At 41.3% G+C, this 24,357-nt stretch overlaps 1 gene segment (V, D, J or C); it reads left to right on the top strand.

The window, feature by feature from the left end:
• The first annotated feature begins 2,900 nt into the window (after positions 1-2,900).
• LOC101957672 (Ig kappa chain C region, A allele-like) overlaps positions 2,901-24,357 on the top strand; it is a 250,397-nt gene continuing 228,940 nt past the window's right edge. Inside the window, 1 exon segment of the C gene segment in view lies at positions 2,901-2,963. Coding sequence covers positions 2,909-2,963 — 55 coding nt within the window.

Below are 24,357 nucleotides of genomic sequence, written 5' to 3'. Positions count from 1 at the left end.
TAGGAATGAAAATAATAAGCGTGTTGGAGTGGAGAGTCCTCCCAGATGTCAGATTTTATAAAAAACAAATAATAAAATGACATGATGGGCCAGGACATGGAACTAAAAACATGAAACACAATAATAAATCAAATATTATTGACATCCGAGGGCATTTCATATCCAAAGCAAACTGTTTGACATTTCTGAAATTTTAGCATTAAACTAGAACTGTTGTTAACAAACAAGTAAATTATAATATTTTCATTTATTTAATGTTATCAATGACTTTTACCAATAGAAATAATATGGGGACATCACTTTTTCTTTATAAAACATTAAAATCAGTGCTTACAATCAATCAGATTCACACTTTACCCGGGGGATGGTGACTTAGCTAAGTTGGTAGAGAACTTGCCTCACATGCACAAGGTGTTTTGGTATTTTCACCAGCACCACAAAAAAAGAAAAAGAGAGAGAGAGACACAGAGAGAGAGAGACAGAGAGAGAGAGAGGAGATTCACAGTCCATCTGCTTCTGCAATATGAGTGCCCCACAGTCCAAGGCAGGAGGACATTCCCATATTCCCAAGGAAAGAATCTGAAAGATGAGCAAATCTCCCCCACCTGCACACTTCCTACCAAGGTGTTCAGCCCTCTGGACCCTGTCTAACTCAAAACTTTTGGTTTCTTCCTCTCAAAGGAACTTCAATCCATTTTCTTTCATTTTACTTACTTCTGCTCATTGAGATAAGAAACAAGGAGAACCTCACCTCCAAAATCCAGAAACACCACCATGCAAACCCACCTCTCCTCACAGTGTTCTCAGGGAATCTGGCACTTAGGACAGGAGGACAGCCCCAGGGGTTTATTGTACAAGAGAAACCATGACAGGGGCCTTGGCTGGTCGCAGCCCACACTCCAACTTCCCCACTGTGTGGATGGAGGTCCGTACCCGGGCTGTCTGGAAAAGCAGCACAGCCTTGTTGGCCAAAACACCACAGGCTCACTCTGTCCCAGCCAGGGAAGAAAGAGTCTGAAATCCATGTCCCAGTGCAGTGGACCCAGAACCCACTAACCAGTGACCCACTGGAACAAAGCCCAGGAGATCATCAGTTCAGATGCAATCACCCTGACATGAGAAGAAACTGGACTCAGTCCTCTTCTACTATGGAAATCTCCAGTTAAACCCAGGACTTGTGACACTTGCTGCCCAGTGAGTCTTAAAGAAAATAGCTGCAGGGGAAATAAATGCTCTCTCATCAGTGAGAAAGAACTAACATAGAATTCTCCCCCCTTGTCCCTATCTATTCCTACATACAATCTGAGATTATTCTGATATTTCTGATTCTAGTCAAAATCATGTTTGTTCTAGCGATGTCCCTTTTTGTTTGGGATCCCTTCCACCTACAGTGAGAATCATGGTTCTGATTGTCTCTGGTGAATTGTTTCCCACCAACATTCCTCTGACTGAAAACAACCTCTTGACATTGGCCTGCCCTCCATTAGTCAGCCTCATGCCCACTCGTGAATATACTCTGATCCTGCTCTGATACCCCTTGCCAGGGCACCTCAATCTTTACACACAGATACGGATGCTGTGTCAATTGCCTTTTGTCACTGTGAAAAAAACCTGGGGGTAAAACACTTTAGAGGAGGAAAGAGTTACTCTGGGTCACAGTTTCAGTTCATGATCAGCTGGCTCCAAGGCAGAAGTATCATGGCGGACGGTCTGGGTAGAGGAATGCTGCTCAGCCATGGGATAAGAAAGGTAGGAGGAAGGGCTCAGGGTAAAGAAGCACCCTGCAGGGCACAATCTCAGCGACCTCCTCCTTCCCACAGGTTCTACCCCCAAAATTATTTAAATCATTCATTCATCAAATGGATGAATACTGTAAAGAGGTCTTCACCCCATGAGACTTTGGGGGACACTTCAGATGTAAGCTGTAACAGAAGCCCTCCTCCCTCTGCCTATGTCCCCACCTGCACACTGGGGCCACACTGCAGTGTGTCTTCCTCACCGTGCTCCACATTTGACCTTGACAGAGGCCTGCACTAACACCATCTTCATGAGGGGACACCCTCTTCTCCTTGCTTCAGTGTCCCCTCCACCACCCAGGTGTCCTCTTTTGCTCCAGTAGCCTGGAGGGTTTTCCAGCCCAGTCTTCTGAAACATCTTTCTCCTCACCAAGCATGGGCCCCAGCCTTGCACCAGCCTCAGGGACAGTGTTCTCTTAGGACCTGGGTGAGATTTGGTGACAGAATAAAGACAGGGTAGGATACAGGGTAGACTCAGGGCAGAGGAACAACTTGTCCAGGAGACCAGGATGAAGGGACACCAGTGGCATATGGTCAAAGTCCTTCCCTTCCTTACCAACCTTGGTGCCTGTACTTGGTGTGTTGTGTCTGTTTCTGTTGCTTCCTCTTACCCCCCTTTGCATTTCTGGCTGCAAACACTGATGATTTTTCATGCCCAGGACTTCAAGGAGTAAGGTATAGAGGAAGCCTCTCTGGAATAAATATTGTGCTCAGGTATAAAAGGGAAGAGGTCAGTGACTCCTCCTGCAGGGTGTGGTGTGTGTGGTGCTGTGACAGAGCTCATGAACCTCATCTTGGTTGGAGAGTGAGCAGGAGAAGTGTGTCCTGAACCTTGATGAGACCAAGAGATCTCTCTGCTCACAGGAAGGAGGGATGGTTCTCTCCTGTGCTTCTCAGGAAACACATTTTCTCTAGCAAATCTGGGCTGCCCTGGCCTATGGTGCGACATCTGGGGACACGTGGCCAGCCCTTAGAGGAGCCTTTCTGCAGCTGTGCCCAGCCTGCCCAGCCCTGCTGATTTGCATGTGCCCACAGCACAGCCCACTGCCCTGAGGACTTCTTAAGAGGCTGCTCACATCCTGTGCAGGATTCAGTCCCTGTTAGGACACAGCATGGCCATGAGGGCCCCTGCGCAACTCCTGGGGCTCCTGCTGCTCTGCCTCCCAGGTAAGGAGGGATACACTGGAGATGTGCTCAGACCAATTTCATCAGTTCTACCTGGTGTTCAGGGAAATCCTCTTATGACATTATTAATTCTGTGCATATTAATTCTCATCTGTTCTATTGTAGGTGCCAAGTGTGACATCACAATGACACAGTCTCCAGCCTCCCTGTCTAAATCTCAAGGAGAAACAGTCTCCCTCAGGTGCCAGGCCAGTGAGGGCATTAGCAATGTCTTAAGCTGGTACCAGCAGAAACCAGGGCAAGCTCCTAAGCCCCTGATCTATTATACCAACCGTTTGCACTCTGGTGTCCCCTCGAGGTTCAGTGGCAGTGGATCTGGATCAGATTATTCTCTCACCATCAGCAGCCTGGAGCCTGATGATTCTGCCACTTATTTCTGTCTACAAAGCTATGGTTCCCCTCCCACAGTGACACAGGCCATGACAAAAACCTCCCAGGAGCAGAAGTGTGAGGCTGGGCTGCCCCAGCTGCTCCTCCTGCTGCCTCCACCTGCTGAGGGCACTGATCATGGGCAGCCAGCATCCCAGGGCCACTGAAGAGGGGTCTTTCTAGGCCTCGAGGAGTTCCTCTGCACCCTGTTTCTTTCCACTTGTCAGCACCAGCACTCAACCTTGAATTGGTGTCTTTGAAGGTGTGTGCACTACTCAGTGCAGTAGTGCTCCACCCACCAATGGTGAGAAGAGAAAGGAGGCCAATCAGGAGAAGCACCATGATGAGCTCTTACCCTGTGGTACACGGGAACCTGGTGGTGGGTGAGCTCAGCCAAGATGCCCAGGGGAAGATAATTGGTCTTCAGAGACAAAAAATGAAGATAGTTTTTATGACACAGATGACATTACAAAAACTGTGAACAAGACCTTTTCAAAGGAAGTATTCTCTGTCAGCCTCGTATGCAGTCACCTGGTGTATAAAGTGGGATCTACATCAATAATCATCAGAGAGTGAAAGTTGTAACAAACCACCATAAACCTTCAACAGAAAGACCATAAAACTGAACCATAAGTAGCATCAAACAGCCTGGGAATTGATCTAGAACATGCTCATGTGTTTGGAAATGTGAAGTGGTACCTGAGCTGGAGACCTGCCCTGGCCATGTATATATCTGTGATTGAGACCTTCCACTCAGAGCACCAGCAGATGTGCACAGATTCCCATGTGCAGTGTCCACATAGCATTGTCTGTGATAACTGCAACCTAAACCAGCTAAATGCCAATCAAGAGTAGAATGGAAAAATGAAATAAGGGAAGTGAATGCAATGAAATACTATATACCAGTGAAAATATTTCCTGCCTTCAAGACCCCTACAAGAGTACACAAGAGCTAGATACAGTGGAGCTCATTACCCATGATTCTATTTTTATGAGATTCAAAAATGGCAAAATTTTGATAATTGTTTAAAGTTAGCTCAGAAATTTCATGAGAAGATTTGGGGTCAATGACTGGTTATACTTGCTTGAGGTTTTTTTCCATAGCATTTTGCATATATTATTCTCTTTCCTCCTGTCTGCATATTTCTTCTCGGAATTTCTGATAGACACATGGAAGTTCCCTTGAATGTCATATGTTGCTTTTCTCTTGTGGTTTTCTGTCATTTTTTAAAAATATATTTTCATTATTAGCTGTTCAAAACATTACAAAGCTCTTGACATACCATATTTCATACATTTGATTCACGTGGATTATGAACTCCCATTTTTACCCTCTATACAAATTGCAGTTTCACATTGGTTACATCTCCACTTTTTTTACATACTGCCATACTAGTGTATGTTGTATTCTTCTGCCTTTCCTATCCTCTACTATCCCCTCTCCCCTCCCCTCCAATCCCCTCCCATCTTCTCTCTCCACCCCATCTCCTGTAATTAATTTCCCTCCTTGTTTATTATCCCATTCCCCTCACAACCTCTTATATGTAATTTTGTATAACAATGAGGGTCTCCCTCCATTTCCATGCAATTTCCCTTTTTTCTCCCTTTCCCTCCCACCTCATATCTCTGTTTAATGTTAATCTTTTCTTCCTGCTCTTCCTCCATGCTCTGTTCTTAGTTGCTCTCATTATATCAAAGAAGACATTTTGTATTTGTTTTTTCAGGGATTGGCTAGCTTCACTAAGCATAATCTGCTCTAGTGCCATCCATTTCCCTGCAAATTCCATGATTTTGTCATTTTCAGTGCTGCATAGTACTCCATGGTGTATAAATGCCACATTTTTTTTATCCATTTATCTATTGAAGGGCATCTGGGTTGATTCCACAGTCTCACAATTGTGAATTGTGCTGCTATGAACATCCTTGTAGCAGTTTTCCTATAGTATGCTCTTTTAAGGTCTTTAGGGAATAGTCCAAGAAGGGGAGTAACTGGGTCAAATGGTGGTTTCATTCTCAGCTTTCCAAGGAACCTCCATACTGCTTTCCAAATTGGCCTCATCAATTTGCAGTTCCATCAGCAATGTACAAGAGTACCCTTTTCTCCACATCCTCACCAGCACTTGTTGTTGTTTGACTTCATAATGGCTGCCAAGCTTACTGGAGTGAGATGGTATCTTAGAGTGGTTTTGATTTGCATTTCTCTGACTGCTGGAGATGGTGAGCATTTTTTCATATACTTGTTGATTGATTGTATGTCCTCCTCTGAGAAGTGTCTGTTCAAGTCCTTGGCCTATTTGTTGATTGGGTTATTTGTTTTCTTATTGTTTAATTTTTTGAGTTCTTTGTATACTCTGGATATTAGGGCTCCATCTGAAGTGTGAGGAGTAAAAATTTGTTCCCAGGATGTAGGCTCCCTATTTACCTCTCTTAGTGTTTCTCTTGCTGAGAAAAAACTTTTTAATTTAAGTAAGTCCCATTTGTTGATTCTTGTTATTGACTCTTGTGCTATGGGTGTCCTATTAAGGAATTTGGAGCTCGACCACACAATATGTAGATCGGAGACAACTTCTTCTTCAATCAGACACAGAGTCTTTGTTTTGATATCAAGGTCCTTGATCCATTTTGAGTTTACTTTTGTGCATGGTGAGAGAAGGGGATTCAGTTTCATTTTGTTGCATATGGATTTCCAGTTTTCCCAGCACCATTTGTTGAAGATGCTATCCTTCCTCCGTTGCATGATTTAGCCCCTTTATCAAATATAAGATACTTTTAATTTGTAGATTGGTCTCTGTGTCCTCTGTTCTGTACCATTGGTTTACCCACCTGTTTTGGTACCAGTACCATGCTGTTTTTGTTACTATTGCTCTGTAGTATAGTTTGAAATCTGGTATCACTATACCGCCTGATTCACACTTCCTGCTTAGAATTGATTTTGCTATTCTGGGTCTTTTATTTTTCCATATGAATTTAATGATTGTTTTATCTCTTTCTACAAGAAATGCCGTTGGGAGTTTCATTGGCATTGCATTAAACCTATAGAGAACTTTTGGTAATATCTCCATTTTGATGATGTTAGTTCTGCCTATCCATGAACAGGGTATATTTTTCCATCTTCTAAGATCTTCTTCTATTTCTCTCTTCAAGGTTATGTAGTTTTCATTGTATAAATCTTTCACCTCTTTTGTTAGGTTGATTCCCAAGTATTTTATTTTATTTTTTTTGTGGATATTGTGAATGGGGTGTTTTTCCTCATTTCTTTTTCTGAAGTTTTGTCTCTGATATACAGGAATGCCTTTGATTTATGTGCATTGATTTTATATTCTGCCACTTTGTTGAATTCATTTATTAGTTGTAGTAGTTTCTTTGTAGACACTTTTGGGTCTTCTAGGTATAGAATTATGTCTGCCACAAATAGTGATAATTTAAGTTCTTCTTTTCCTATTTTTATGCCTTTAATTTCTTTCATCTGTCTAATTGCATTGGCCAGTATTTTGAAAACTATATTGAATAGAAGTGGTGATAGAGGGCATCCCTGTCTTGTTCCAGATTTTAGAGGGAATACCTTCAATTTTTCTCCATTCAGAATGATGCTAGCCTGAGGCTTAGCAGAAATAGCTTTTACAATGTGGAGGTAAGTTCCTGTTATCCCTAGTTTTTCTAGTGTTTTGAACATAAAGGGTTGCTGTACTTTGTCAAATGCTTTTTCTGCATCTATCAAGATGATTATATGGTTTTTATATTTAAGCCTATTGATATGGTAAATAACATTTATTGTTTTCCATATATTGATCCAGCCTTGCATCCCAGGGTTGAATCCTACTTGATCATGGTGCACAATTTTTTTGATGTGTTTTTGTATTCGATTCACCAGAATTTTTTTGAGAATTTTTGCATTTAATTTCATTAGAAATATTGGTCTGTAGTTGTCTTTCTTTGAGGTGTCTTTGTCTGGTTTCGGAATCAGGGTGATGTTGGTCTCATAGAATGAATTTGGAAGAGCTCCCTCTTTTTCTATTTCCTGAAATAACTTGAAAAGTATTGCTATTAATTTTTTTTAAAGGTGTTGTAAAACTCCGCTGTATACCCATCTGGTCCTGGGCTTTTCTTGGTTGGTAGTCTTTTGATTGCTTCTTCTATTTCATCCATTGATATTCGTCTGTTCAAATTGTGTGTATCCTCCTGTCTCAGTCTGGGAAAATCATATGACTTAAGAAATTTATCAATGTCTTCACTATCTTCTATTTTATTGGAATATAGGGTTTCAAAATAATTTCTAATTGTCTTCTGTATTTCTGTAGCATCTGTTGTGATATTGCCTTTTACATCCCGTATGTTAGTAATTTGAGGTCTCTCTCTTCTTCCCTTCGTTAGCATGGCTAAGGGTCTGTCAATTTTATTTATTTTTTCGAAGAACCAACTTTTAGTTTTGTCAATTTTTTCAATAGTTTCTTTTGTTTCAATTTCGTTGAAACAAATGGAACCACCATTTGACCCAGCTATTGCTCTTCTCGGACTATACCCTGAAGACCTTAAAAGAGCATACTACAGGGATACTGCCACATCGATGTTCACAGCATCACAATTCACAATAGCTAGACTGTGGAACCAACCCAGATGCCCTTCAATGGATGAATGGATTAAAAAAATGTGGCATTTATACACCGTGGAGTATTACGCAGCACTAAAAAATGACAAAATCATGGAATTCGCAGGGAAATGGATGGCACTAGAACAGATTATGCTTAGTGAAGCTAGCCAATCCCTAAAACACAAATACCAAATGTCTTCTTTGATATAATGAGAGCAACTAAGAATAGAGCAGGGAGGAAGAGCAGGAAGAAAATATTAACATTAAACAGAGACACGAGGTGGGAGGAAAAGGGAGAGAAAAGGGGAATTGCATGGAAATGGAAAGAGACCCTCATTGTTATAAAAAACTACATATAAGAGGTTGTGAGGGGAATTGGAAAACAAACAAGGAGAGAAACAAATTACAGTAGATGGGATAGAAAGAGAAGATGGGGGGGGGAGGGGGATAGTAGAGGATAGGAAAGATAGCAGAATACGACAATTACTAGTATGGCATTATGTAAAAATGTATATGTGTAACCGATGTGGTTCTGCAATCTGTATTTGGGGTAAAAATGGGAGTTCATAACTCACTTGAAACTAATGTTTGAAATACGGTATGTCAAGAGCTTTGTAATGTTTTGAACAACCAAAAAAAAAAAGAAAAGAAAAAAAAAGATTTACGTTCCCTAAAAAAGTGCCTTATTAGGCTTTGTTAGGCCTTGTTATGGGGACATTTTCTCAGGTCTTCTGCCTCCTGGTATACAATTATTAATTTCTCTCATTTTCATGATATTCATGGATAAGTTCCAGATGCTACAACTGCAATTTTGTATTAATCTTACTTCAGCACTCATGTCTTTTTGTTTCTCTCATAGAAGTGCCCACCCCAGGTGACTTTACATCCTGTTCTTCCTGAACCAGATTTTTACCATGGACTCCTTGACCCACTCAGTTTCTAAAAAGGGACTCCAAACTGCTTGCCCACTGCACATCACCCCCCTTTCAGCTGGAAGTAGCAAGAACGGTCATCGCCCTTTTCCCTTATCACAGTTGGAGGTCTCTAATATTAGAGAGAAAAATTACGGTCAACATAGATGTTCACCAATATGTCTAGCTCAGGAAGATGTACCTGGGAAACTAATCCCAAGATCACCCTGGGTGATATTCCTGAAAGAGACACTTGCTTCCACAACCCAACTTATAAGCAGGACAACTCCCTGTTCACCAAAAATTGTGCTTCCCGGGTCCCACTTTGAACTCCTTGCCTATATCTCCAAACTGTCAATAACTCTGAACTATGTAACCTACTGTTTTGATGGAGTAAAAGGAAAAGAACACCTGGACTTATTAAAAGGCCAGGGCCCACTGATTTATCAACATAGACTAGCTACACCCATTTTAGTTCCCCTCATGGCTGGTATCTACTGCTTTGGGAATTACAGCTCTTATCACAGACTCTGAAAATTTTAAGTCCCTCAGCCATCAAATAAATATAGATTTAGGAAAACTAGAAAGGTCAATCTCCAAACTAGAGGTTTCACGAGACTCTCTGACAGAAATAGTCTTACAAAACACATGAGGTCTAAGTGGTCTCTTTCTGAAACAAGGAAGACTTTGTATAGCTCCAGGAGAAACTTGTTTCTATGCAAACCATTCTGGGATAATAAAATGCAGTTTGGCACTTGTGAGAAACAGGTTAAAAAAAAGAGATGAAGCACTAGAAACTTCAGGCAATTGGTTCCAAAACCTATTTTCATGGTCCCCTTGGTTGGCTACCATCATTCCAGCCATAGTTAGGCCCCTAGTCCTTCTCCTGATTGTTATTACTGTAGGACCCTGCCTCTTACAAAAGAGTGTAGATGAGGTCAGACTGATGGTCTTGTGAGCCCAGTATAATACTTTAGACATAGAAGGATGGAAAAAAATCTGAGGCCTAATGATGTGCAAGATTGACATGAAACCTACTAAAACCAGTGGGAAATGTGATAGTAGGAGCAAATGTGACTCCATTTTGTTTTATGACTTCATCCTGTAAAACAACCATGCCAAGAAGAAGAGTCATGACTGGAGCAAGATGTTCTTTTCCTTTTGCTATAGAAACCTTTAAGAACATGGAACTACCTATTGGGCTTTGTTTCTGTAACTAGGGTAACAGGGCTCTGTTTCTGTAACTGGGGTGACAGGGCTAACTGTGATTGGTTAGGCTTCCCTCTGCTTGACTGCACTGTCTTGCTTCTGTAACCTGGCTTGCTTGCATTGGCTAGAGCCCCTGAACATCTCTTTTGTGGTTTTCAGACTTATAAAGAGTGCCCTTGCAATTGTTCGGGGCTGATCAGGGGAACAGCTTTATGTTCTGGTCAGCAGCCACCGGTGTGCTTCAATAAAGGCTTGATTCGATTAGACATGAGTGGTCTAGAAGTCAGTTTATGAAACCCTGGGACAAAGCTTTAACTATACCAGTCATACCTGAAGCTTAATTTTGCTGGATACAAAATTATTGGTTTGCATCCATTGTCTTTTAGTGTTTGAAATACGTTGTTCCAGGATCTTCTTTCTTTCAGCGTCTGTGATGAAAAATTTGTTGTTAACCTTATTGGTTTACCCCTGAATGTAATCTGCCTCCTTTCTCTTGTAGCTTTTAATATTTTCTCTTTGTTCTGCATATTGGATATCTTCATATCAATGTGTCTTGTCATTGGTCTACTGTGATTTTGTATGCTCCAGTGTCCTGTATGCATCTACAATTTGTACATGCGTTTCCTTTTTTATCTCTGAAAAGTTTTCCATAACTATTTCATTCAACATATTTCTAATTCCCTTGGTTTGAACCTCTATAACTTCCTCTATCCCAATGACTCTTAAGTTTGTTTTTTTTTATTTTATCCCATATCTCTTGGATGTTTTTCTCATGAGTTTTTACCAGCCTTTCTGAGTTGGCTAGATTCTTTTCAATATGATATATTTTGTCTTCATTATCTGATGTTCTGGCTTCTACTTGCTCCACTCTGTTAGTGATACTCTCATTTGAGTTTTTAATTTGGTTTATAGTTTCCTTCCTTTCTAGGATTATTGTTTGATTTTTTAATAATCTCCATCTCCTCATAAATATGCTTATTTTCTTCTTTTATATGTTTATGTAATTAATTTTCAATATGTTCTTTCATGGTTTTAATTTGCTATCTCATGTTCTCTTTAAGATTCCATTCCATCTGTCTAAGGTATTCCTTCATTTCTTTATTTGACCATTTTTCTAATGCCTCTAGGTCCTCCTGTATATTTAGGCTGTCCTGCATTGTTTGTACTCCTTTTCTTCCTTGCTTTTTCATGCTGCTCATGTTACTTCTTGTTCTGTTTGACTGCTAAGTTACTGTTTACTCTATAAATTTATTTGGTTTTGTGTATCTCTGGGGTCTCTCTTTTGTGATGGGAGACTATGACTAGAGATAATGAGTTTTGTTGCACTTTAAAGCAGATTCTTCATTTCTTAAACTGTGAACGGATTCTTATGGCATATAGAGTTCTGTGGTTTGGTCTTGGGACTTATATTTAGGTCAAATGATGTGATGGTATTGAGGTTGGTATCTCTTGGCAACCTTGGAAGGTTGCTCTACTCATGAGGGATATTAACAGGAGAATGGTCTGGAGTATTTGGGGGTAGCTAGGGACTTGGTAGCACTATATAATGCCTTGGAACATTTACCTATACATATTTAGTAAATTACAAATAAACAGCATCATGATGCTTGGGAGGAAAGGTATTAGAAGGGGAGGAAAGAAGCCACTAAAGAGAATGAGAGTAAACAGGTAGAATTCAAGGAAAGGGGAATAAGGAAATTGAAAAGAAATGAAAAGACAAAAGAAAAAAATAGAAAAGAAAAAAAGAGAAAATTTATAAAAATAATTAAAAAAATAAAAATTAAAAATATAAAAAAAAATTTAAAAAGAAAAAGAAAAAACAAATAATAAAAAAATTTAAAAATGCAGTCTTAGAGTTCTATTAACTTCTCTTCCAGCAGGTGGAGCTGTGCCCCCCAGGCCAAGCTTCTCCTCTCTATACATAGGAACCAATCACTGTGACGCAGCTCCTCCTCCCTGAGGGGTGGGTCTCCAATCCTGAGTGCCTAGGGCGTTTTCTTGTGTCTAGCCACTTCCCCACTTTTCTCCAGCCAGGCCCCGCTCACTGGTGACGCTCACCACAATACTGGCTACACGCCAGGTCTGCTGCTCCCAGGAGCCCCATTTTCTTGAACGACTGAGCACACTCTCCCTGCTTGCCATTCCCTCAGACCATAAGGTTGTGGAGCATGGGGCCGAGAACCCTTAGCATATTTTGCCTGCCCTCCGGTAGCCACGCCCCTGGGTAGCTCATGCAAGAGACCTCAGTTATCATCGCTGGTGGGAGTGGTAGCCTGGGTCCTGCACCGCGGGTCCCTCGCCACTCCTGGTTCCCTGAGTGTGACTATCACACTCGCGGGAGAGGTGGGAGGGGCCCTTGAGGTTTCCCCACTGTGTGGAGAGGGAGGGCTAGGGGGTTAAACATCTGCTGCCACAGGTTTCAATGAAGTTATCTCCTCCTCTGCATTCTGGTGATGTCAGTTCTCTGCCATGGTGATATCCCATGCAAATGGCAACAGTTCATTCCCTTTGCCAGGTGTCCCATGCAATAATGCAACGGGTGGGTCCTGACCGGCTCGCCCAAGCCCTGACTCAATCCTGTGGCCACTGCCTATGAAGGCTCAGTTGGTGTTAACCTCCACAGGTTCAGGAGTAACCGACAAGTTGATTTAGCTCTGAGTCACAGCGGTTTGTCTGTGAGATGCAGGAGAACGGGAGCCTGAATTCAGCCACTCCGGGCTCGGTGTGGGTTCTGAGAGGTGCAAACTGTTAGCCCCAGATCCATGTCAACTCAGCATTTCCTAGTGATCATGAGCAAACAAAATTTAGATGGTTTAAGACTCCCTATGCCCACATAGCTGAAGAGGTAAGAGACTTGATGTCTCCCTGCCTGCTGCCATGTTCTGTCTCTGTAAATTTTAATAACTTGTTGCTAACATTGTAATCTCTCCTTCTTTAGGTTGGTCCTATTTGGGCCCTTCAAGCCTAGTTAAACTGAATGTCCATATTCTTCCTAACATCTCATAAATTTTTAATCAATATTGCTTTTCAAAATTATTTTATTTTTTAGTTATAGTTGATCACAATACTTTTATTTTATTTATTTTTATGTGATGCTAAGGATCAAACCTAGGGCCTTGCATGTGCTAGATGAGTGCTTGACCACTGAGCCCCAGCCCCAGTAATACTTTTTATAATCTTTTTTCCCTTTAGATGTCTCCTATTTTTATGGGATGCCTAAAAAACATTTGATGGGTTTTTGACCATGCTCCTTGTATGTGGTGTGTTTTAACCATGCCGTTTGTTTCTTTTTCTGTATTCTCTTATGAGAGGATATTTCCACATTGTTGAGAGCCACAGCCAAAGGGGCCCCAGCAAACTTCCAGCTGCCAGCAAGCTTCAGACTGCCCCAGCAACATCTAGCTGATTGGCTCCTCTGCGGTGATGTTCATTGGGCTGTTTCCCTGCCCTTCAGACTGCCAGCTGATGATTGGCTCACAGCTGCCCCAGCAACATCTAGCTGATTGGCTCCTCCACGGAGCTGCTCATTGGGTGACTTCTTTGGCTCTGCCCACGCAACCCAGCCAATCAGCCTCAAGAGGAGGAGGATTGTGGGAGGTTGAGAGGCTGGTGTGGGGGAGAGAGGCTTGTGGAAGCCGGTGGTGGCAGTTGGGCTCTGAGGGTTTTTCCCTGGAGCTGTTTTGTTTGGCGTTTGTAGTTCTAAAAATAAAGTTAGTTTCTTTTTGACAAGTGGCTCCTGATTTGTGCCAAGCCAGACTTCGGCATTTGGTGGCTCGCACGGGGAGCAACTGAGGGTAAGTAAACTGCTCGCCCCTGAGGGCAGGGCGAGAGGATGGGGAGCCATTCTAAGTCTCCTCTTTTGTTTTGCTTCGTTTTTGTTTTAACTTTCCTGTCCCTGGAGATGAGTAAGAGGGAAGAAAAACCACTCACATCTGAGGAAAAACTATTTGCGTTTGAGGAACAGATAGGGAGAAAGGACGGATGCATATGTCAGGAGGATAGAAAGGCTGTTATAATGATTTTGTGTGGTTCCCTTTTTATTGGATTCTGTCTTGGTTTTGTTTGGCGTCATCTTGTTGGGTTGTATTATAGTAGAAATACGGGATCAGCAATTAGTAAAAAACAAACCGAAAGAGTGTTAAGTAAATTGTTAGAGGAAGGAAGCTTCCCAGTAAAATCAAGAGCAGTCAGGGCATACGTTGATGTAATACAAGAATATAGCCCATGGCTTTTTAAGGAGGAGCTGTTAGATATATCACAATGGAACCATCATGGTGAAGATTTAAAAAGAATAGAAAAGAACAACCCGGGGACTCTGCCAGTTGGCACATTGTCATTGTGGACGTTGGTATCTAGTTTGCTTAGTCCAAAGCCTTCAGTTCAGACAGAGGTAGAGGAAGAAGAAGACATATTGATTCAAGTAGAAGAGGAAGTCTCTCAAGTTAGTCAGACAGAGGAAAAGATTCAAGTAAAAGCTCGAGCTAGTCAGAAAGAGGAAAAGATTCAAGTGAAAGAGAAGGTCTTTCGAGATAGTGAGACAGAGGAAGAAAGTTTAGAGCAGAAAAATCTATCAGGGGAAAATTTAAAACAGGAGACTGCTAATAAGACCCTTTTATTAGAGAGCGTAAGTGTCCAACCAACAGCACCGCCTCTACAGGAGACTGCTACTAATAGCATTCTATCACCAGAGGGCGTAAGTGTTCAACCAACAGCGCCACCTCTACAGGAGACTGCTACTAACAGCACTCTATCACCAGAGGGCATAAGTGTCCAATCAACAGCACCACCTCCATATGCTAAGAGACTCCCAACCCCCGCAGTTGATAGTTTGGATCCTGAGACAGGATCTCAAGTATGCCCTGTATTTGAGGTAGGAGGGCAGCGAACTTACCAGGGTTTAAATTTCAAATCAGTGAAGGAGCTAAAAGAGGCTGTAGCAACCTATGGTCCTCAAGCACCCTTCACTGTAAGCTTGGTCGAATCCATTACCAACTTAAGCATGACGCCAGCAGATTGGGCTAGTTTGTGTAAAGCTGTGCTAAATGGAGGACAATACCTGTTATGGAAGGTTGCCAATGAGGAATTTTGCAAGGAGACGGCTAGTCGAAATGCAGCAGCTGGTTATCCTCAGAGAAATCTAGATATGTTGTTAGGAAAGGGACCTTATGAGGATCGGCAGCAACAACTTGCATATGATCCTGGTGTATATTTACAAATTGCTGTAGATGCAGTTAGGGCATGGAAGTCTTTACAAGAACCTGGAGGTTTACAAGGTCAATTATCTAAGATAATACAAGGAGCTAATGAACCTTACGCTGAATTTGTAGATAGGCTTATTCAAACAGCTACCAGAGTTTTTGGGAATACAGAACAAGCAATGCCATTTATAAAACAACTGGCTTATGACCAAGCGAATCGTTGGTGTAGAGATATCATTAGACCATGGAAACATGAAGATTTAAACACATATATTAAATTATGTAGAGACATTAATGAACAAGGGCAAATTGTGGCAGCTGCAGTAAAACAAGCTTTAGATGCCAGAGACATTAATGAACAAGGGCAAATTGTGGCAGCTGCAGTAAAACAGGCTTTAGATGCCAGAGACATTAATGAACAAGGGCAAATTGTGGCAGCTGCAGTAAAACAGGTTTTGGATGCCAGAGACATTAATGAACAAGGGCAAATTGTGGCAGCTGCAGTAAAACAGGCTTTAGATGCCAGGCCAAGAACATGCTACAATTGTCAACAAACAGGACATTTTAAAAGGAATTGCCCCATAGGAGGAGGGTTTAACAAAACTAGGTATCAAACAAGTAGAATACCGGGTATTTGCCCACGATGCCGTAGAGGGAGACATTGGGCTAATGAATGCCGTTCTCAAACCACCATAGAGGGTACTCCATTATATTGGGCTAATGAATACCATCCTCAAACCACCATAGAGGGTACTCCATTATCAAAAAACGAACAAGGACAAGGTGTTTATCCACAATATCGTGGACAAAGGCATCGGGCTCCGTTGCCAAAAAATGGACAGGGGGCCCCAATGCTCCGGGGCCCCAAACCACAAATATACGGAGCACTGGAGGAACCCAGCAACCCCAGCAACCCCATCAGGGTAGTGCCCAGCACATCAGATCCCTCATCAGACAAACCAGAGGGAGCGCAGGGTTGGACATCTGCGCCTCCACCAAATCAGTACTAACTCCAGAGATGGGAGTTCAAATCATTCCCACAGGGGTAAAAGGACCTCTTCCCAAAGGAACAGTAGGCTTATTATTGGGACGCAGCTCTTCTACTCTAAAAGGACTTTTGATAAGTCCTGGGGTAATTGATTCCAATTATGAAGGTGAAATAAAAATTATAGCCAGTTCTCCAAAGGGTATATCAGTAATTTCACCAGGAGATAGAATAGCACAGTTACTAATAATACCAAGCCTACATGATAAATTTTCCAGTCATGTTGTAGAAAGAGGTTCCAAGGGATTAGGCTCCACAGGTGTAGATTGGGCTATGCTTTCTTTAAATTTAGATTCTCGCCCCATGCTAAAACTAAATATTCAAGGACATGAATTTAATGGGCTACTGGATACAGGTGCAGATCTTAGCATCATCTCTCGTCAAGAATGGCCAAAACATTGGCCATTACAACAAGCCACTCAATCGCTTCGAGGCCTAGGAGTGGCGACTAATCCCGATAGAAGTGCAATGCTATTAGATTGGAAGGATCCTGAAGGATGTGAAGGAACTATACAGCCATATGTATTGGATTATCTTCCCGTAAATTTATGGGGACGAGATGTCTTAGATCAATTAGGTTTGACATTAACAAATAATATCAATCAAAATGCACCCACTATTATGGCTAGACAAGGTTTTAGGAAAGGAAAAAGATTAGAAAGACAAGAACAATGTATAGCAGCACCAATACAAATAGATCAAGGAACAGACAGACATGGGTTGGATTTTCACAAAGGGCCACTGAGACAATAAAAATTACATGGAAATCAGAAAGGCCAGTATGGGTTCCTCAGTGGCCCTTGACTAAAGAAAAGACACAAGTAGCCCATGATCTGGTCAAACAACAATTAGCGGAAGGACATATACAACCTTCTGTATCTCCCCATAATACTCCCATTTTTGTCATCAAAAAGAAATCTGGTAAATGGAGATTACTGCAAGATTTAAGAGCCATTAACAATGAAATGGTCATTATGGGACCTGCTCAATCGGGGATTCCTCAATTGTCTGCTTTGCCAAAAACTTGGTATGTTTTAGTTATAGATATTAAAGATTGTTTTTTTTCAATTCCAATTCATCCTGAGGATAGTCCACGTTTTGCATTTACTATCCCTGCACTAAATCATGAAGGTCCTGATCAGAGATATGAATGGAAAGTACTCCCTCAAGGGATGGCTAACAGCCCAACTATGTGTCAAATTTATGTTAACAAAGTAATCCAGCCACTTAGAAATCAAAATCCTGAACTACAAATATTTCACTATATGGATGATGTGTTATTGGCACACAAAGCTAAAAACACATTGCTAGAATGTTATGCCACACTTACAAACTTATTAAAAAATTATAATCTAGAGATAGCAATAGATAAAGTGCAATTAAATTTTCCAATTAATTATTTAGGAGTTCTATTATCCTCAACCATGGTCCGTCCACCAAAAATTCAAATACGAGTAGATCAACTCAAATCACTTAATGACTTTCAAAAGTTATTAGGAGATATAAATTGGATAAGGCCTTATCTAGGTATTCCAACAGGAGAATTGGGACCTTTATTTGATATCCTAAAAGGTCCATCAGATCCAAATTCACCCCGAATGTTAACGCCTGAAGCAAGAAAGGCATTAAAAATCATTGAAACATATATGGAAAATATGCATTTGGATAGAATTGATATAAGTTTGCCTTTATTATTTATTGTACTACCAACAAAATATATTCCTACAGGAGTATTTTGGCAAGAAGGTCCATTATTATGGATACATTTATCTTATTCTCCTAACACTATTCTTACTAGGTATCCTGAGGCTGTAGGACAATTAATACTCAAAGGAATAAAAACAGCAAAGGCAGTGTTTGGAATTTCTCCCCATAAAATTATTACTCCATATACTATGAATCAAATTGATGAATTAGCTAATGAGTTAAATACTTGGGCAATAATAATGTGCAAATCTAATGTTTCATTTGATAACCACTTACCATCTAATCCTTTATTGTCTTTTTGGTCATTGCATCCTGTAATTTTTCCAAAAATGACAAGAAAAACACCTATCATGAATGCTCCAAATATATTCACTGATGGGTCAAATAATGGTACAGCAGCAATAGTTACACCTGATCAAGCTTTTACATTTTTAGTACCCAAACAATCAGCTCAAAAGGTAGAGCTTAATGCAGTATTACAAACTTTTGTGATGTTTAAAGATTCTGTATTTAATTTATTTTCTGATAGCCAGTATATAGTTAATGCTATAGTATCCCTTGAAGATGCTGGTAGAATTTCCCCTTCTTCTACTGTTTTCTCTTTGTTTTCCACTATACAAAGTTTAATCTGGGACAGAAAAGATCCATTCTTTATAGGACATATCAGGGCACATACAGGATTGCCTGGAGCCCTTAGTTTGGGCAATGATTTAGCAGATAAAACTACACGTGACATACATATTTTCTCTGTACTAGAAGAAGCTATAAATTTTCATGAAAGATTCCATGTCAATGCTAATACTTTACAAAAGCGTTTTAAAATAACTAAGGAACAAGCTAGACAAATAATAAAACAATGTCAAAATTGTGTGACCTTTTTACCACAAGTTAATCTTGGAGTCAATCCTAGAGGATTGATGCCTAACCATATTTGGCAGATGGACGTCACACACTTGCCAGAATTTGGAAAATTAAAATATTTGCATGTTACAATTGATACTTCTTCTGGATTTTTGATGGGCTCCCTTCATGCCGGCGAAAAAACTAAAGATGTTATAGCTCATTGCTTACAAAATTTTGCCACTGTGGGCATTCCAAAACAGTTAAAAACAGATAATGCCCCTGGTTATACGTCTACTTCTTTTAAACAATTTTGCTCATCATTTGGCATTACTCATATAACAGGAATCCCATACAATCCACAGGGTCAAGGCATAGTTGAAAGAGCTCATCAAACTATTAAAATGTACTTATTAAAGCAAAAAGATGGAATTGGGAAGGGGTATATATTCCCCAAAGATAAACTTAAAATAACGCTTTTTACTCTAAACTTTTTAAATTTGGATTCATCAGGACTTAGTGCTGCAGAAAGGCATATGTGTCCAAAAAATGTACATAAGCCCAAGGTACTTTGGAAAGATATTCTAACAGGACAATGGAAAGGTCCTGACCCAGTAATTGTCTGGAATCGGGGGTCTGTTTGTGTGTTTCCACAGGAAGAACAGCAGCCGATTTGGATTCCAGAGAGATTAACCAAGGTTCTGACCCAGAACAGCAGCCGATTTGGATTTCAGAGAGATTAACCAAGGTTCTGACCCAGTGATTGTCTGGAGTCGGGGGCCTGTTTGTGTGTTTCCACAGGGAGAACAGCAGCTGATTTGGATTCCGGAGAGATTAACTAAAATCCTGACCCAGTGATTGTCTGGAGTCGGGGGTCTGTTTTTGTGTTTCCACAGAGAGAACAGCAGCCGATTTGGATTCCAGAGAGATTAACTAAAGCGATTTCTACAGACCAAAAAGAAGATGATTTAGCTCAAATCCATAATAGCTGATATCCAAAACTCCAATTTGGCTATCCTTACATCTGCGACAGAACCAGGATGCTTTTTTCAATATCTATTTTATTATTGCCCTTTCCCATATCATGAAGTTCTATTTTATTTTTTTGAGCTCATACAGACCTAGGTTAATGTTTTGCTGATCAGTTCTATTTTTTTTTTTTTTTTGACTATAGAGTTTTTAAACATTGCAATAGAGATTTTACCTGTAAAAAGTTATAAGGCCTTTACTATTGTGTTATGTGTTGTATGTATTATATTATGTGTGCACACTTGTGTTTTGTGTTATATGTTTGAATGTACGTATGTCCAATGTACATATTTCTATATATCATATATGATGAGCGCTCATGAAAAGATGGATCCAAATATTTTTTTTTTTTTTTTATTCACGTGATTTAAATGGTTTAATTTAAATTGGGTAAATAACTGTTAAGAATTGTTTTAATATGTAAACAAAAAAGGAGGTTCTGTTTGTTTACTCTCACCTTTCGTTTTCATTATATTTAATAATTCTCTTCACTATAATGTAAATTGTTAAGAAAATTGTTTTCTTTTAAGAAAATTGTTTTCTTTTAGTGCCTTCTGGAATGTTACCTAATTTTTTCTTTAGCCATTATTGCCAGAATTTCTATCTTCATCCCAGTGCCGATGAAGATAATATAAATTATTAAGAAAATTGTTTTCTTTTAGTGTCTTCTGGAATGTTACCTAATTTTTTCTTTAGTCATTATTGCCAGAATTCCTATCTTCATCCCTGTGCCGGTGAAGACAAAGATAAAACTAATCTACAGTTTCTGCAATAGCCATCACTGAACTGCTTACAGGACTTGCACTGAACTGCTTACAGAACTATGTGTCACTTATATGCATTGTGAACTATCTGTTGGTGCAGCGACTTGTGGTAGTGTTGGGGTATTTTTGCTGATGATATCATCGGTGGTACAATTTTCCCAAAAGGAGCCGTCAATTGACTTGGTATATCTTCCTCCCTTCTGCTTGTCATGATCATTCAGCTAAAATTTGAGGGTCAACAGAGGTGAGGCAAAGAACCTCACCCCCCCCCCCCCCGCTGAGACCTCTCCACAGGTGTGGCTGTATACTGGACCGGTAGTCAATGACGGGTAAGATCCAATTACAATGGTACCAACCTAAGACAGGAGGCTGACGCCCTGAGGTCAGCTCATCCGAAGACGGGTAAGGACCATATGTATTGGACAACCTAAGGCAGGCACGGTCCATAAGCCACATGCTTGTTGTTTAAACAGAGAGGGGGAGATGTTGAGAGCCACAGCCAAAGGGGCCCCAGCAAACTTCCAGCTGCCAGCAAGCTTCAGACTGCCCCAGCAACATCTAGCTGATTGGCTCCTCTGCGGTGATGTTCATTGGGCTGTTTCCCTGCCCTTCAGACTGCCAGCTGATGATTGGCCACAGCTGCCCCAGCAACATCTAGCTGATTGGCTCCTCCACGGAGCTGCTCATTGGGTGACTTCTTTGGCTCTGCCCACGCAACCCAGCCAATCAGCCTCAAGAGGAGGAGGATTGTGGGAGGTTGAGAGGCTGGTGTGGGGGAGAGAGGCTTGTGGAAGCCGGTGGTGGCAGTTGGGCTCTGAGGGTTTTTCCCTGGAGCTGTTTTGTTTGGCGTTTGTAGTTCTAAAAATAAAGTTAGTTTCTTTTTGACAAGTGGCTCCTGATTTGTGCCAAGCCAGACTTCGGCACCACATATTTTAATTCACTGGTGCTTTCTTCTACAGGGTGGAGTCTGCTTTTGAGCTCCCTATAGCATTTTTTTAATCTCAGCACTAGAATTTCTGTCTAAAGGAAATATTAATACAAGCATAAAATTTCCTTTGTAGCAAAATAGATTTATAGATGTCAGAATAAAAATGAGTTTTAACAATCTGGAATGCTTTCAAGGCATGCCAAGGCAGAAGTATGGATGGTGTGTATGGTCACTACTTTGGCATGTTTCTCCATTTTACTTTACTTTATTTTATTTATTTGTTTTTGAATTGCTGGGAAAGAAATACAGGGCCTCGTGCATCCCAAGCAACACTCTATCACTGAGCAACACACCGCTCTTGGCTCAGAATTGAAGCTCCATGAATGTGGCTGGACTTAGATTTCATGGGTCCATCCTACCTGTATCTTGAGCAATTAGACAAATCAAGAAAGGAGAGACAATCTGGCCCTGTCCTGTAAGTATCTTAGAGGAGGACCATGGCAGTGGGGTGGGGAAAGGAAGGAGTTGGAAAATCTGACATGTAGGCCTTAACTCTGGAGAAACAGAGAGTCAGAAACCTGAGATCCAGTGAGAAATCACCTCAGCACAGCCATCAGGTTCCCAACACCTAGAGAGGATTTTATTTATTTATGTCCCACTGAGCTGAGATATAGAAACCTGAATCCCAATCTTACAGCATCTGAAGAGATATATTCAGAGTATTTAAAATGCTTCTTTTATGCTTGGCCTTTGTCTCCTGCTTTTTGCTGGGCTCTGGACTGGAGAAGAGAATGGACACAACATTAGCCCTTGACACCTGGTTTAGACCTCAGCTCTGCCTGAACTCAGTGAGTGACCTGGGTGGGCATTTCTGCTCTGGCCTCTTCCTGGGTTCCCAGGAGTGACAGCTGGTTTCTGGGATTCTATCTGAGTGTGAGTGTCTGTCATGAGGTGGACAGGTGGCTGAGCTGTCTTTCTGGAGCTGCAGGACATCAGTGTGGAGAGCAGAGGGCACAGGACCCTGTGGACAGAGGCATGGCTCACCTCAGGTTCTTCTCACTGAATTTTCTGCTAGCATTTTCCATTCCTTTCCCACCAGAAGGCGACATGCACCTGCAAATAAACTCACCAGAGCCTCACCCCTGGAGAGACTGATCTTGTTTTCAAGCATGAATTAAATTTTACGTTTTATTTATTTATTTTTTTACTGGTCAGAGAACGACATTATAGGAAATTAAGACACCATGGCTTCTAACTTCTGACACTCAGATTTCCTTTTATCCACTCATAGCATTTCTTATTTTACAATCCTCTGTGCAACTGAGCCCTTCCTCTGCTGCCACCTGACATTGCCTGGAAGAGTCATGTGGGCAATACCTGTCCTTTGCAAATGCAGGTGACATGTTCTCCAGGTTCTTTGTTAAAGTTTTCTACATTTTCCTTGGAAGTGCTGATTTTCTGAATATAGAATTTGGTTGGACCTTTTTTTTCAATACTCTCAGGAGATGTTTGTGTTCCTCTCCCTCCACTGCCTTCCTCTCTTCCTCCCTCCTGTCCTCCCTCCTCCCTCTCTCTCTTTCTCTCTGTTTTTTTCTGCTTGGTTGTTTCCAGCTTGTTTTATTATTTGACTAGGATTACTGATGTGGAGTAATTAGCTGCACATTTTCTAGTACTAAATCCATTCAAGTCATTTGAGTTAGAATGAAAGCTGTTCATTCATCCTCTGCCTATGCACAGTGTCAGAGGCTCTGCTCGGCCCCACAGTCCAGGCAGTTTGCTTTCTCATGAGCTAATATCTCCACAGAGGCCTCTGCATCCCTGTCAGTGCCCAATGTTATAAAGGAGAACTTTGCCAAAAGACCCAAGGTGTGTCAGGCAGGCAGGGTTAACAGAGATGGTGTCCCTGTTGTGCCTGTTCCCATGTATCTGGGCCTCAGGGAAGCAATTTAAGTACTTCAGTGGCTTCATAGTAATAACTCTGTGGAGTTGGAATAGCAATTAGAAGATGGACTGGGAAACAGTGGCCCTTTCCATATGGGTCTAACTGTTTGCTGACTCTCAGGACCCTGTCAAAGGGATTGTAAATGGTATTTTAAAGTACAAATGACACAGTGTGTGTGTTTGTTTGTGTGTGTGTGTTCATAGTTCATTGTTCATTTTCCTGATTCCAGGTGCCTGTGCAAATAGCATGACGACACAGCGGATAGCTGTGTCTGCAGGAGACATGGTCACCATCATCGGCAAGTCTAACCAGAGTCTCTTATTCAACCAGAGCCTGACAGGGCCTGGAACCAGCATAAACCAGAACAGTGTCGTGGGTTTATCCTCTCCTGAGTGCCCCCAATGGCAGCTGGAGTCTCAGTGCTGTTTAGTGGCAGAGGGCCAGGGACAGCTTTCCACAACAGGCTCCAGGGTGAGGCAGTTCACCACCACATGCTTCTTCCACAGAGCTTCAGACTCAGATGTGAACCTCCTGCCAGGCCAAGGGTTAGCAAGTCTTTGCCAGTTGCTTCCTCCTCAGAGGACATTCAAGTCTCCTTCTTGCTGATTTATTCCTTGAATAGTTTGCAAGGCCCAGGAAAAAATTAAGAAAATGTGCCTGTTTTAGATCCTAACATAATTATATATAGGACTAATCTGTGACCCAACTATCCTTCTTCTGGACATAACTCAAGGGAACCATGTCACCAACTGGAATGACCACACTGCCGTGATCACTGCAGAATTCTTCACAGTGTCTATGAAGAGACAGTCAAAGGCTTACTTGGTCGGTGACAGGACAAAGGAA

This window comes from Ictidomys tridecemlineatus, chromosome 12 (genome assembly GCF_052094955.1).
Source record: "Ictidomys tridecemlineatus isolate mIctTri1 chromosome 12, mIctTri1.hap1, whole genome shotgun sequence".
Classification (NCBI taxonomy): Eukaryota; Metazoa; Chordata; class Mammalia; order Rodentia; family Sciuridae; genus Ictidomys; species Ictidomys tridecemlineatus.
The sequence above is the reverse complement of the archived record's forward strand: the minus strand, read 5'-3'. Positions and strand labels throughout refer to the sequence as shown.